This window comes from Carassius auratus, unplaced genomic scaffold, assembly GCF_003368295.1.
Source record: "Carassius auratus strain Wakin unplaced genomic scaffold, ASM336829v1 scaf_tig00217328, whole genome shotgun sequence".
In the NCBI taxonomy this organism is placed as follows: Eukaryota; Metazoa; Chordata; class Actinopteri; order Cypriniformes; family Cyprinidae; genus Carassius; species Carassius auratus.
The window spans coordinates 157156-171418 of NW_020529006.1; the positions used below are offsets into that span (position 1 = coordinate 157156).

Consider the following 14263-nt stretch of genomic DNA (forward strand, 5'->3'; position numbering starts at 1 on the left):
CCAACAGGCCAGTTTAAATACTTAGGACACCATAAAATCTTGCTTTTAGCTTTTAGCTTTTGTTAATCTTTTGCTATCAGTCATGTCTAATTTTAGTTTTAGCTTTGCTTTTGCTATCAGTCATTCCAGCTTTTAGTATGCTTTTAGCTTATAGCTTTGCTTCCTAGCTTTAGCTTTTAGTCATTACTGTTAGCTGTAGCTGGGGTTGTTTGTGTGGTATCTGGAGCGGCCTCCGCCATTCATTCAAATCGACGCTCTGTCAAGAGACCCGCCCTCCTCTGACTGGCTGTGAACCTGAAACAAACCAATCAATCCACCAATGGCAGCGAGTATTACCCAATCAGGGGCAGAATAGGACGAGTCTTCACAGAATGCCGGTGGGATGATCTGCATGAGATACGAAAATACGGGACGAAAATTTTTATTCTCAAATACGGGACAATTCTGTATTTTAAGGGACAAGTGGCAACCCTACCACCTAGTCTCGTCAAACTACTTTTCTTTTCCGTTTGAGAGTTTTTTGTTCTGAGTTAAGTTTTATAATGATGTGTCTGACCTCAACTGCCCGTTCAACTTCAACCAGCCACACAACTCTGCATCGTCAGCCCAACCACGGGCTTCCCAAGACGTCACTTCAGCAACTACTTAGCTGTCAGCCAATCAGCGACATCGGGAAACCACTTTCAACGACAACAAAGGGGACTCCCTTTTCACATGAAACGCAAGTAACTTTATCTCCAGACTGTGAACTCAATGCGAGGGCTAATTAAGTGATTGATGGTTGTTCATGTCTATGCAATTTAACGTATTGCTGTAAACTTGGGATTCCACATTTCCATTCTCTTAAACTCATTCTTTGCCTAACTTTCATTCTTCCTGCAACTTGTGTGAATGTGTGAGTGCGTGCGTTCATGTGTTAGATTAGTTTATATGTCTAATATATCTAATAAAGCCTTATTCATATTGAAAAGAGAAGTGTCTTGTGTTTTGTGCTTACAAGTTAATGTCTTAAACTGCTGATCTTGTTACAGTGCTAATTGATAGTGTTTACCCTATAGTTTGGTGTGGCGAGTGCGGCGGGGCCGAGGGATGTGGGAACAAGGAGTGAGGCCGGTGGAATGATTGGGAAATCAGCGACACCTGCGACCCACCGCCGGTCTCAAGTCCCACGTAGGAGATGGAAGGATATAAAACTGGAGCGACGATAGTGAAGGACGAGAGAGGACCAGGCCTGGGCTTTTAGTTGTGTTTTGCTTTTTATTTGAGCGCACTAGTCGTCCTTGAGGGGCTGGTGCCCTGTTTTGTGTTTATTTTGTGATTATTAAAGTTTCTGTTTGATTGTGCGCCGGTTCCCGTCTCCTCCTTCCAGATGAATACGAAGGTTTTATTATTACAGTGGTTTTGAAGCCCGGGAAAACGAGGGACGTGCTGCTGAAGATCCCTCGCCGCTGTGGTGAATCCGCGGTGCCATCGAGCTGGCGAGGAGTGTGGGCTGGAGCGAGTTGCGGGGGATGGGCGAGCTCGCTGCCGGCCGCCCGCGATGTGGAGGGGCGGTTGCCGTCCGTGAGGGAGCGGAGGAGTCGGCGCCATTCGCCAGAGAGCAGGAGCCTGCTGCCGTCTGCCTGAATGGGGAGGAGCAGGGAACGGGGGACTCCTGCTGGCTGCCCAAAACCGGAGGAGCCGTCGCCGTCCACTGGGCGGCGGAGGAGTGTCGTGCCGTCCACCTAGGGCCGTCCAGTGCCACCACCAGGCACCGCAGAGGAAATCACCCAGTTGGTGGAGGGCCGAGCAGCAGTGCGTCTGGGAACCGGAATTTTTTTTTTCTTCCTCTCTCCCCTTTGTCGCTCCTCCTTCCATTTCCTTTTCTCTCGCCTCATCTGTCCTACCCCCAGTTTCCCGAAGGTGCCCGTGAGCGGTGGGGGGTGGGGGGGGGTTTGGAAGCGAGGGGCGATGGGGGTATGTGGCGAGTAGGGCGGGGCCGAGGGAAGTGGGAACAAGGAGTGAGGCCGGCGGAATGATTGGGAAATCAGCGTCACCTGCGACCCACCGCCGGTCTCGAGTCCCACGTAGGAGATGGAAGGATATAAAACTGGAGCAACGATAGTGAAGGAAGAGAGAGGACCAGGCCTGGCTTTTAGTTTATGTTTTACTTTTTATTTTCAAGCAACAGTCGTCCGTGAGGGGCTGATGCGCTGTTCTGTGTTTATTTTTAAATATTAAAGTTTCATTTGGTTTGTCCGCCGGTTCCCGCCTCCTTCCCGGTGATTATGGAGTTTTTATTATTACATTTGGATATTAATAACCAGCGCAGATTTGATGTTAAACGGCTCGTTCAGTGAATCGCAGAGCGTCTCAGTGATCAGTCGTGAAAAAGTGATTCTGTTCAAATTCCCTTTTAAATTTTAAATGATTCCCTTTCAGCTAAATTGACCTGTTTCCCTTACACTGCACACGGGTTCTGTAGCAACTCTCAGACAAGAAACTTTCACTCAGCAAATATGATAGATGATCAGGAGACACGCTGTGGGAGATGATAGCACTACTGTGGGAGTAAAGCTGACACATATCAAAACAGATACTCACTACTGTGCACAGTCAATGAGCTGATACTCGTTTGAGCGCTCGAAACAGGCCTTCACTCCCTCATCATCCCACAGATTCTTTGCATGCTCAAAAAACTCCTGTAAAAATAGAAATAACACAATATAGAGTTAGCAAATACAAAATAAGCATCTGTGTGACAATATATAAAAAATAAAAAAAGGAAAATAAAACAATCTTTAAAACAATCTCTTAAAACAATCACTCACAATTATATCAAAACACCTTTGACACTAACAAGCACAAAAAAATTAATTCATAACAGAATAGGGCTGTCACTTTTGTGAAAAAAATCATTTTCGATTTTTAAGACATAAGTGTTCATTGAATCGATTGTAAAATCGATTTTCCATGTCGAAAAAAAGACTTTCCTTTTTCAATGTCAAATAAAGGACAAACGTAAAGAGAGCGCTGGAAACGCACAAGTCAGCAATATTTCTTATTTATTGGCATGAAGTTTCATGCAGAATAACAGCAACAGGAGTGCAACATTCTCGAAAAAATATATATGCAGAGGGGACGGCTGCCATAACAAAAGAAAAACATCACTGCAGGCTTCAACCCGGCTGCATTTATGATTTAGGCAATTAAAAAATCTCCAAGATTATTTTAAATAATGATTCAATCCATTTCAAACAACTGTTCAAAAAAATGAAACTTTAAATGGACTTGAGAACAGGCCATGTGTGTTTTTTTTTATTGAAAGTAACCGACACTTAGGATAGGCAGCACTACGCAGGCATAACTGCGCAAAAGGCTAGGGCCATTACAAATTTATTGGACATGAAAACAAGTCGATCAACATTTTCGGGGTCCAGAGCAGAGCGTTTTTTATTCACTATATGTCCAGCTGTTGAGAATACGCGCTCCGACCGCACTGATGTCCCAGGGACACTCAGGTAGAGCTGCGCAAGGTGGGGGTATCACTGCCAATTCTCCACCACAGAAGCCGGTCGCTGTCAGCTTGCAATGGTTCTTTTCATAACTCAGAATTTGCGCGAATAAGGCGAATTTGCGTCTACTGCGCCGCGAGACCTCCAGACGCACGTAAACGCGTCTTTACATTGACTTAACATTGAAATCATTTGCGGCAGATGCTGTATTCGCGTTTGGGATGAACGCAACATAAGAGGTCGCTTTCGACGTCACTGGGTCTTCTATGCGTGTAAAATTGCTGGTATTTTCTGTCTAGCTTTTGCAAGGCATACCGCACTCTCTGAATTATTTATTTTCTTTTTCTGCTTGTTTGTGAGTTTTGTTACATATATATTTTTTAATTGTTTCATTAGTTTAAAATTAATAGTGTACATATTTGGTTAAAATCGATTACCTATTTTCATTTTCAAAACTTTTTTTGGTTGGTCTGATCGATTGTGCAAACGATTTTTGAACTAAAAGTGACTGCCCTATAACAGAATGTAAGAAAGTAGGACTGGTTTTAATGGGAAACTGTGTAAACAGGAGTAAAACAGCTGGGGACATACATAAAGCAAGGCTTTATCTGCTACACAACGCTATAAATATAATATAGGTAGATCTAAATCTGTTTGATTGCTTATACAGTAGGTGGACAACCAGAATGGGTAATACCGTTGCTCTCTAAAATCAGTGCTAAAACTACCGCCTGGTGGTGCAGAGGGACAGATTGCGAACTGAGTGTAATTGTAAACTGTTAGTTTGTAAACGGAGATGAAAGGACGAAGTAAAACAACAATAACATTATAATATAACATTGTAACATCTTTAAAAATCATTAGAAAATTTACAGTGAGTAAATTTCAAAACGTGGGATAGTCTAAACTACAGTTTACTCATCAAAAATTAAAAGAAAGACCTTTACACAAAGGCACTTACTGCATGCTATTGTTATTAAACAGTCATTACATAATAGGATATATATATATATATATATATATATATATATATATATATATATATCCTATTATGTAATGACTGTTTAATAACAATAGCATGCAGTAAGTGCCTTTGTGCCTTTCAATGGAAAGCTTATAAAGACTGTATTTGCTACATTGGTGTAAGCTAGGGCTGCACGATATTGGGAAAAATTTACATTGCGATATTTTATTTTTCTGCGATATATATTGCGATATGAAATAAAAAAATATTCTTACAGACAAAAATGGGGTGAGCAAACTTACATTCTCATTTTAAATGATTTAAACATCGACACCATTGTGTCAATTGATTAATATGCGCGAGGGAGAGAGAGCAAGACAGCGCTCGTGTTGTTTGAAGACATTGAGCTTGCGGCCGGGGCTCGCTTTGCGCGCGCGCTCTCTCTCTCAGGCCGGTGACAGGTGCAATATAAATAGGCGTCGGCTCTATTTCTAGCATGCATGTGTTTTCCGCGCGTCTCATGCAGGCAGTCTACAAGCTCTAACCTGTTAACATGGAAGCCGAATTAAAAACGGACACGCAACGCAGCTGAGACGCTTGCGCCACGCATCTAGTGTGTCGCCGGCCACGCGCTCGCGCTCTCTCTCTCTCTCTCGTGCGCGTGCCTGCTCTTTGGCCCATACAGTTAATGAATAACGGATCAACTACGACAGCCTAAATTGCACATCTTGCGATGTGACTATCGTGGATTTGTACATCGCGATATCGATGCTTAAACAACACATCATGCAGCCCTAGTGTAAGCAGTACACATAAAAACATGAGCAATGGAAACGCTGTACATACCAGACCCGTCATAATAACGAGTCATAAACACATCCACAGCTGTAAATCCCGGTTTAGTTAGGAAGGTAAGGGTCCACTGAACGACATATCATGGAGCACGTTTGGTCCAACGAAGCAATAACGGTGTAATATGGATCATAATTCCTTTGTTTACATTTCAGTTCTTCAGTGACAGAACTGTTTGTGTCCATTATGGAATAACTCACGCTAAGAAACAGCGTCTTGGTAGTAAAAAACGGTATGGTTTTGCAGCGTACAGTGTCACAAACAGAATGAGATGATCCACCGGAAAAAAATAATGAATGAAAGATAGGCGAAAGATAGTATATTTTAATTTTGGCGCTCCCTCCTGAGGGCTTGTGAGGCGCTCTGACGCACCTGTCAGCTGATAGAGGCGAAACTTATAGCGATTGCCCTTTTCTTTGTTTCTTTTATTTTTCAACAATTTTTATATATGTGCGAGTGTGTTTTATTTTGAATGTGAATGTATCTGCATGATTACCATCTGTTTGAGTGCAAATCAGCCCAAATCAGCTCGCGATCACTGTATGATCACGGCTATCAAAGTGAACGCGTCTTTATAATTAGAGAGAGTGGATTATTTACTTTATGGCGCATTTGTGTTATTACCATCTGTAAGTGGCCATCAGCACATCAGCACTTATTTGCATTGTAATTCATCGTAAATGCTGCATTTCTAGCAATCTCAGGATTTTCTATAACTGGCAAAAAAAAGTTAAATCTTTTTTTTTTTTTCTTGTTATTCTTATTTTTCTTACTCAAATATTCTTGTATTTTTCTAGTGCTCAAATAAATCACTTATATGATGTCTAAGTTTCTGTCTAGTGTTTTATAATGGAAAAAAAACTATGCAGTGGTATGTTTAATGACTAAATTGTTTGTAGAAGCTTTCAATACTGTTGGTAAATATATATTTTTTGTATTTGGGGGTTGGGGGATGTAGGCATAGTCTAATAAAAATATTTGCAGGAGTCTCATTTTTCATGATATCTAATTCAGATTTGAGATTTGATTCTAGATTGCTCCAGGACTCATTTATTGTGTTTTTATATCAAATAAAAAAAATATTTAAGTGTGGTAAAAAAAAAATTCAAGGCACTTCAGTGTCTATAACTTGTAATATTTTTGAGCATTATCAAATATGGTTGATAGACAGTAAAGATACTGTCCAAGATACTAGAAAAGGTAGTATCCTCACAATTATGTTCCTTCTTAGAGAAAAATGGTATACTGTGAGGATTTCCAGTCAGGATTTAGACAGTATTATAATACTGGGACGGCTCTCCTTAGAGTTACAAATGACCTGCTCTTATCATCTGATCATTGTTGTATCTATCTATTAGTTCTATTGAGTCTTAGTGCTGCGTTTTACACAATTGACCACAACATTCTTTTTCATAGACTAGAACACTTTGTTGGCATTAATGGAAGTGCATTAGCATGGTTTAAATCGCACTTATATGACCGTCATTAATTTGTAGCAGTGAATGAAGATGTATCATATCGATCACAAGTGCAGTATGGAGTACCTCAAGGCTCAGTACTAGGGCCGCTACTCTTCACACGTTATATGTTACCCTTGGGAGATATCATCAGGAAACATGGTGTTAGCTTTCACTGTTATGCTGATGATACTCAGCTCTATATGTATTCCCGGCCCAGTGAAACACACCAATTTGAAAAACTAATGGGATGCATAGTCAATATAAAAAAACTGGATGACGAGTAATTTCTTACTGATAAATTCTGAAAAAAACAGAGGTGTTAATTATAGGACCTAAAAACTCTGCATGTACAGTACAGACCAAAAGTTTGGAAACACCTTCTCATTCAAAGAGTTTTCTTTATTTTCATGACTATGAAAATTGTAAAGTCACACTGAAGGCATCAAGGGCTATTTGACCAAGAAGGAGAGTGATGGAGTGCTGCGCCAGATGACCTGGCCTCCACAGTCACCGGACCTGAACTAGGGCTGGACGATTAGGCCTAAAATCAAAACCTTGATTAATTGAACATTTTACCTCGATTACGATTAATGAACGAATATTATTATTTTTATTTTTTTTGCCCTCATAGTTCACTGACAAGGTTTGTACTGTAAATATGATTGACTATCAGCAGTTATTTTATCTATGTTCTTAACATTTCTTACTAGGGTTGGGTATCGTATTGATCTTTACCGATTCCGATACTTATCAATTCCTAGTTTTGATTCCAATAAGATAAAAAATCCAATATAAAAAAATTAAGTCAAACATTTAGATGTCAAACATTTTTACAAAGCATTCTGTTGCAGCTGAATAACTTGAGCAAAAATAAGCAGCCTACAAAACACTGCAAGAGGAATATTGCCTGTGATTAAAAAAAAATACCATAGCAAAAACAACTAGATTAATATAAATGTCAAAAATTTAAGTTTTAAAGACAAGTAATAAGATAGGTCAGTAATAAAAAAGGAACAAACAAATGAATTAGCAATATTATAAATAAATACAGCTAAACTAAATTTCAGGTACAGAAACTGTAATTAAAAGTTTAAAAACACTGCATAGTTTTCTTTTTATAAATAAATAAAGATTAATCAAGTAAAGTTATTAAATATATTCAGTAAAGATCAGTGAATGATTTTCTTTTGTTCTTTGATTAACATTAATGACAGGCAGCACGTTTATTAGGCTGTTGTCTCTTTAAGCAAAAATACTGTACGTGTGTTTTCTTTCTCATGTTTACGTTCACGTAAGACAAAAACGGCTGCGTTTATGATGCTATACTGATGTAGTTTTCTGTATTATAGTTTTGACTCGGAACAACCTTTTCTACATTTAAAATACACAGAACAGTCCGAGAACGGACACAAACCTGTATGCACGCTTGTGCTTCATGTGCGCTGCACACAAACATGCTATAATAAGTTTTGAGATTCTAAGCTACTTTACTGATAAATCACAGGACAGCGCTGACAACTAGTTTCTTTGTTCCTCTATGCACGCGCATGCGCTTCATGTGCGCTGCACACAAACATGCTATAATTAGTTTTTAGATTCTAAGCTACTTTAGTGATAAATCACAGGACAGCACTGACAACTAGTTTCTGTGTTCCTCTGTGCACGCGATCTTCACATCTACTGTTTATATGAGTGTTCGTGCCACAATGCAGCTGCGTGAACATGGTAGCTCAATATAAGAAATACACATCCGTTAATCGCTTGAATGTCCAAACCATAAAACAAATACAACTGACAACGTTTAGTGAAGATGCAAGGCTCACCACTCGCGCGTCATTATTATGTGTTTAACCGGCGTTCCCCCCCGTGTTTTGCTTTTATGCCACTGACTGGATGGGGCAGAGTAATGTGGCTACACACGCGCTAGTATGCTTTTAAGGGGGAAGTGTTAACAGGATTAAAAAAAAGAAATGACCAACATGGGAAATTACGTCGGTTAGAAGTTATGAATTTCAGTTTTGATTATTTTTTGATTAATCGTCCAGCCCTAACCTGAACCAAATCGAGATGGTTTAGGGGTGAGCTGGACCGCAGACAGAAGGCAAAGGGGCCAACAAGTGCTAAGCATATCTCGGGGAACTCCTTCAAGACTGTTGGAAGACCATTTCAGGTGACTACCTCTTGAAGCTCATCAAGAGAGTGCCAAGAGTGTGCAAAGCAGTAATCAAAGCAAAAGGTGGCTACTTTGAAGAACCTAGAATATTACATATGTTCAGTTGTTTCCAGAGATGTATAGTAACGAAGTAGAACTACTTCGCTACTGTACTTAAGTACTAAAAGGCGGTATCTGTACTTTACTAGAGTATTATTTTTTTCTCCTACTTCCACTTTTACTTCGGTACATATTTTCGCTGAGTTTAATACTTTTACTCCGATATTTTTTTTTAAGTGCTGCATCGTTACTCGTTACAATTATGATGTTACGAATCATTCCATTACAAACCACTGCCAGAACTGTAGATGGCAGATTTGATGAAGCTGGCACATCATTGAGCGAATCAAGCGATTAAGAAGACTGCGCGTGCTGACTGAACTGCTGCGAAGAGAGAAATGAACACCAAACCGAGCCAGATAATGACTCGTTCACGAGTCAAGAACCGGTTGCATCGGTTTTCGGATGACCAGTAACGTTAGTTCTTTCTGACAGTTCGATTCAGTAAACCAGTTGAAGAAAACAGTTCACCTTTTGCGCTCGATGCAATGGCGTCATTGGCGTTGACTGCACATTGGCTCATAACATTAAGAATCAGTTCAGAATCAATCACCAAAAGAATCAGTTCGGTTCCAGACGCTCTGTGTGTCGGTTTGCTTCACGCTAAATCACACATGCGCAGTATCATCAGCTCCTCGGTTCACGAATCGGACGCGTCTGACAGAAACGGTTCTTGACTCGTGAACGAGGCATTATCTGGCTCGTCGGCTCGGTGTTCATCTTCATTTCTCTCTTCACATCAGTTCAGTCAGTGTACTGTTTGAGTCAATGAATTACTCGGGGATATTGGTTTGTTTTAACTCAGAGGGAGTGTCAGACACATTAAACAAGTTAACAGCTTAATTCATCTGTGGATTAATGCGTATTGGAGACGCGAACTGTTTAAAACGGTTCAGTTCGATTTGGTGGACTGTTTCAAAAAGATCCGGTTACATCGAATGATTCGTTCGCGAACCAGATATCACAAACTGCTTTGTTTTTAATTGTCTTACAACAGACACGGAAGAGAAGACAATGCTGAATAAAGTCATAGTTTTTGCTATTTTTGGACCAAAATGTATTTTCGATGCTTCAAAAAATTCTAAATGACCCTCTGATGTCTTACGGGTTTGAAACAACATGAGGGTAAGTTATCAATGACATCATTTTGCAAATTGGGCGAACTAACCCTAGTAACCGTTTTTTGTTTACAAGAAGTTACAGTCAAAGGAATTGTTATTGTCCTTTAGGTTAATAATTTGAAATAGTAAAAACAATATGTTCCAACTTTTGACTATTTTCTTTAATAGCTACATAACACAATACTTCTACTTTTACTTTCAGTACTTGAGTAGTAAATTTTAAAATAGACTACTTGCAATACTTAAGTACAAAAAGTGTTGAATACTTTAGTACTTCCACTTAAGTGTGGTGCTTAAAGAGCACTTCTACTTCTACTCAAGTCACTTTTTTGATAGAGCACTTGTACTTTTACTCAAGTATGGTTCTCTAGTACTTTATACATCTCTGGTTGTTTCACACTTTTCTGTTTTGTATATAATTCCATATATGATTAACACATATGTTAATTCATAGTTTTGATGCCTTCAGTGTGAATCTACATTTTTCATAGTCATGAAAATAAAGAAAACTCTTTGAATGAGAAGGTGTGTCCAAACTTTTGGTCTGTACTGTAATAACCTAGAAAACTGTCTAAGACTTGATGGCTGCTCTGTCAATTCTTCGTCATCAGTTGGGAACTTATGTGTGCTATTCGATAGCAATCATTCCTTAGAAAGCCACGTTTATAGCATTTGATAAACTGCATTTTTCCATCTCAAAAATATATATAAATTACAGCCTATGCTCTCAATGTCAAATGCAGAAATGTTAATCCATGCATTTATGACCTCAAGGTTAGATTATTGTAATGCTTTATTGGGTGGTTGTTCTGCATGCTTAGTAAACAAACTACAGCTAGTCCAAAATGCAGCAGCAAGAGTTCTTACTAGAACCAGGAAGTATGACCATATTAGCCCAGTCCTGTCTACACTGCACTGGCTCCCTATCAAACATCTTACAGATTTTAAAATATTGCTTATTACTTACAGGGTTTCTGCAGGGTTTAATCAGTCAAATTTAAGACTTTTTAAGACCTTTTTATGACTATTAGGATTTGAATTTATGACCTACACGAATTAAGATAAATAACTTCAGTAATTAAAATTCCTTTCGAAAGTCTTTTTATTATTGACTTTCATTGAAAGTAACAAGTTTTATTATTTAAAGAGTTATTCTATTATTTCTTAAGATTAAGAAACTGAAGCTTTCGCCTTCTTTTTCTTGAGTATCAAGAACACAGGAACACTTAACAATTGTAACATTGTAAATTAACAATTATTTTGTGGCATTACTTTCCAAAATAACAAGTGTTATTGGTGTTTGGTCACAGTATTCAACACCGACAGGCAGGGCCGTAGCTGGGGTTTGCGGGGCCCCGATGAAGGTTGTACCAGTGGGACCTGTTTGAAATTGTTTAATTTGTATGTTCATTCATTTTTATTTATTTTTGCTATTTACACAAATGTTTCAGTTTTTTCAAGTTTGTAGGTGTCTACAGAAACCGAATAATTAAGTGGAAAATAGCACTGAATAGTCTTTAATGTAAAAATAAAATATACAATCAAACCTACATTTATTCAGACACCTTGAACATTTCTCACATTATTACAGTTTATTTGCTATTGCTTCTAAAATGGTTATAAAATATGACAAGAATTCAGAGTTAAACTCTGTCAGAAAAAAAATTGTCTCGATAATGTCATAACTGATAGAAATGTACGTAATGGATTACAATCAACCAAAACTAAAGACAACTGTTATTATATTTACACAACTATCAATAATTTGTTGACCAATTACCAAGCAATGCTTCATTTTGTTCAGACTGTGGTGTGAAAAGGTTGCATTAGCAATTAAAAAAAAAAAAAAAAAAACATAAGCAATGCATGGTGCTTTATAAGGTGCTGAATAATTTTTTTCCCAATTTTATATATAAATAGATAGATAAAACATTTACATCTATCTATTTCACTAGTAGTTTACTGTATGAAGATTCTTTGGGTATAATATGTCACAGTTTGCTTATACTCACTTACATAAATGTATTAATGTCCTGTACCTACTAGAAAAAAATGTGTATATCAAAAATTATATCTGGAGTCTGGATAATTTTTGGTTTGACTGTGCATAAATTCTTGTTAAAACTACAAAGTAATGCAGTCAAGAGCAGTGAGTGATTTTCATTTTCTTGGATTAACATTACAGCAGCTATAGCTAAATTAGGCGCGGTCACTTTAAGAGACGATGAACGCATCTTTTCCCTCAACTGTTTACTTTCACTTAAGAAATAACTGACAAATAACTGAAAAAAAGCATACTTTCCAAGGCGGGTATTTTGACATATTTTTGTACGTTGGCACAGGAGCAAAAAGAAGCAAATCCTTTTGTTTGTTCAAAACTGCGATTAGTATTTGTTCATTCATGTGCAGGAGGGACTGTCCCTGATAAATGGCTCACTCTCTGCACCGAACATAGCGCGCGAGTAACCAGCTACTCGGTTCAGCTTTTCCACGTCTTGTGTTTGGATGCTTGATACCGATTGTTTAGCGACGGGCTTGAGCCAGCTACTAAAAGCACCGTCTTCGAGCCATAGATTGTTAAAGGTACATTTTCCCACTGTGATAGCCAGGATGATTTCAATTAAGCTGAGCAGTGACTCAGTATGATACAGTATGTTCGGAGTTCGCGCGGGTTTCTGTGAAAGTCCTTCTGACAAGTCTGTATGCTGCCGCATGGACCTTGTACTGTAGTTCTGGAGCGCTGTGATACCAGTGTGATCCCACCCAGATTTCTCATACAGAACTACAACAGGCGAAACAAATGAATGCCATTGTCGCTGTGAGCGCATTTTGATGGAAGAACAAATTAATGGACTAGCATATCAATTTAAGACGTGGCTAAATGTTTTTTTATGACCTTGTATGGAAAATCCAGACGTTTTTATGACTTTTTATGGCCTTAAATTCTTATTGTTAAATTGATTACTTTTTATGACTTTTTATGGCCCCGCGGAAACCCTGTACTAACAAAGCCCTGAATGGTTTAACACCTCAGTATTTGAATGAGCTCCTTGCGCGCTTCAGTTTGAAACATTAGAATCTGAATAGAGCGTTCAGTAAGGGGGCATGGTCACATTAGAAGATAAAGAAGAGAGAAGTGAAAAATGGACATTGCGTTGTTTTCATATGGATTACTTTATCACAGAATATTTGTTTTGGTGGCACTTGTTGAGTTTAAAAGTAGACATGTCAAGCTTTCTATATATATATCTCTCATGTCTCTTCGTTGAGTATTCACTGAGTTACAGTTCATTTTAATGACACGTTTTTAAATGAAGATCAGCACAAACAAAGGCTGCAGACAGCACACCTTGTTTGTTATCTTTATAAGTGCGCAAAGTTTTGTTGTTATTATGTCTGTATACAAAAAAAGTAGACCCTTTACAGATTCGATTGATGTATTGCTCTTATCTGCACGATTAAAACTGCAAGTGAAATTTAAGTTCTTTTCGGGGTTATCAGGAGAAAATGCCTCATAACGCGTATAGGTGTTAATCAACTACAGAGGATTAAACAATGACAGTTATAGTTTTGAACTAAAATATTATTTCAATTTAATGAGGTCCAAGTTTAAGAACAGCCTATACTAGTTGTATTTAAAAAAAAAAAATTACTGTCTATTTAACAGCAATAACTTACAATGAAACAAGTCTTCATTCAGGTCGACTGAATATTTTCCTGCCTTGCTAAATGTTGGGCTCATGATCAATTAGTTGTATTTTGTTAAATATACCACGGCGGTTGAAGGGTGCAGTTAGTGCGAGTCATGCTCGCTGTGAAACGGGAGCAGCTGATGGAAGATTCTGCTTGGTCTTAAAGGTCCCCTTCTTCGTGATTCCATGTTTTCCATGTTTACTTTAGTGTGTAATGTTGTTGTTAGAGTATAAATAATATCTGTAAAATTCTAAAGCTCAAAGTTCAATGCCAAGCGAGATATTTGATTTAACAGAATTTGCCTAAAAAAAATGACTCGTTTGCACTACATCCCTCTAGTTCCTGTAGTAATGACGTCACTAAAACAGTTTTTTGACTAACCTCCGCCCACATGAATTCACAAAAAG

The 14263-nt window shown here is 38.4% G+C and overlaps 1 protein-coding gene across 3 annotated transcripts in view; it reads right to left on the reverse strand.

Annotated features, from left to right (window-relative positions):
• gnal (guanine nucleotide binding protein (G protein), alpha activating activity polypeptide, olfactory type) overlaps positions 1–14263 on the reverse strand; it is a 194932-nt gene that overhangs the window by 120567 nt on the left and 60102 nt on the right. For 2 of the 3 annotated variants that reach the window (XM_026265285.1, XM_026265286.1), the window contains exon 5: positions 2584–2681. The exons of the other annotated variant lie outside the window; for it this stretch is intronic. In XM_026265285.1, the coding sequence (XP_026121070.1) occupies positions 2584–2681 (98 nt within the window). The remainder of the gene's footprint in view (positions 1–2583; positions 2682–14263) is intronic. 3 annotated transcript variants of the gene reach the window in all.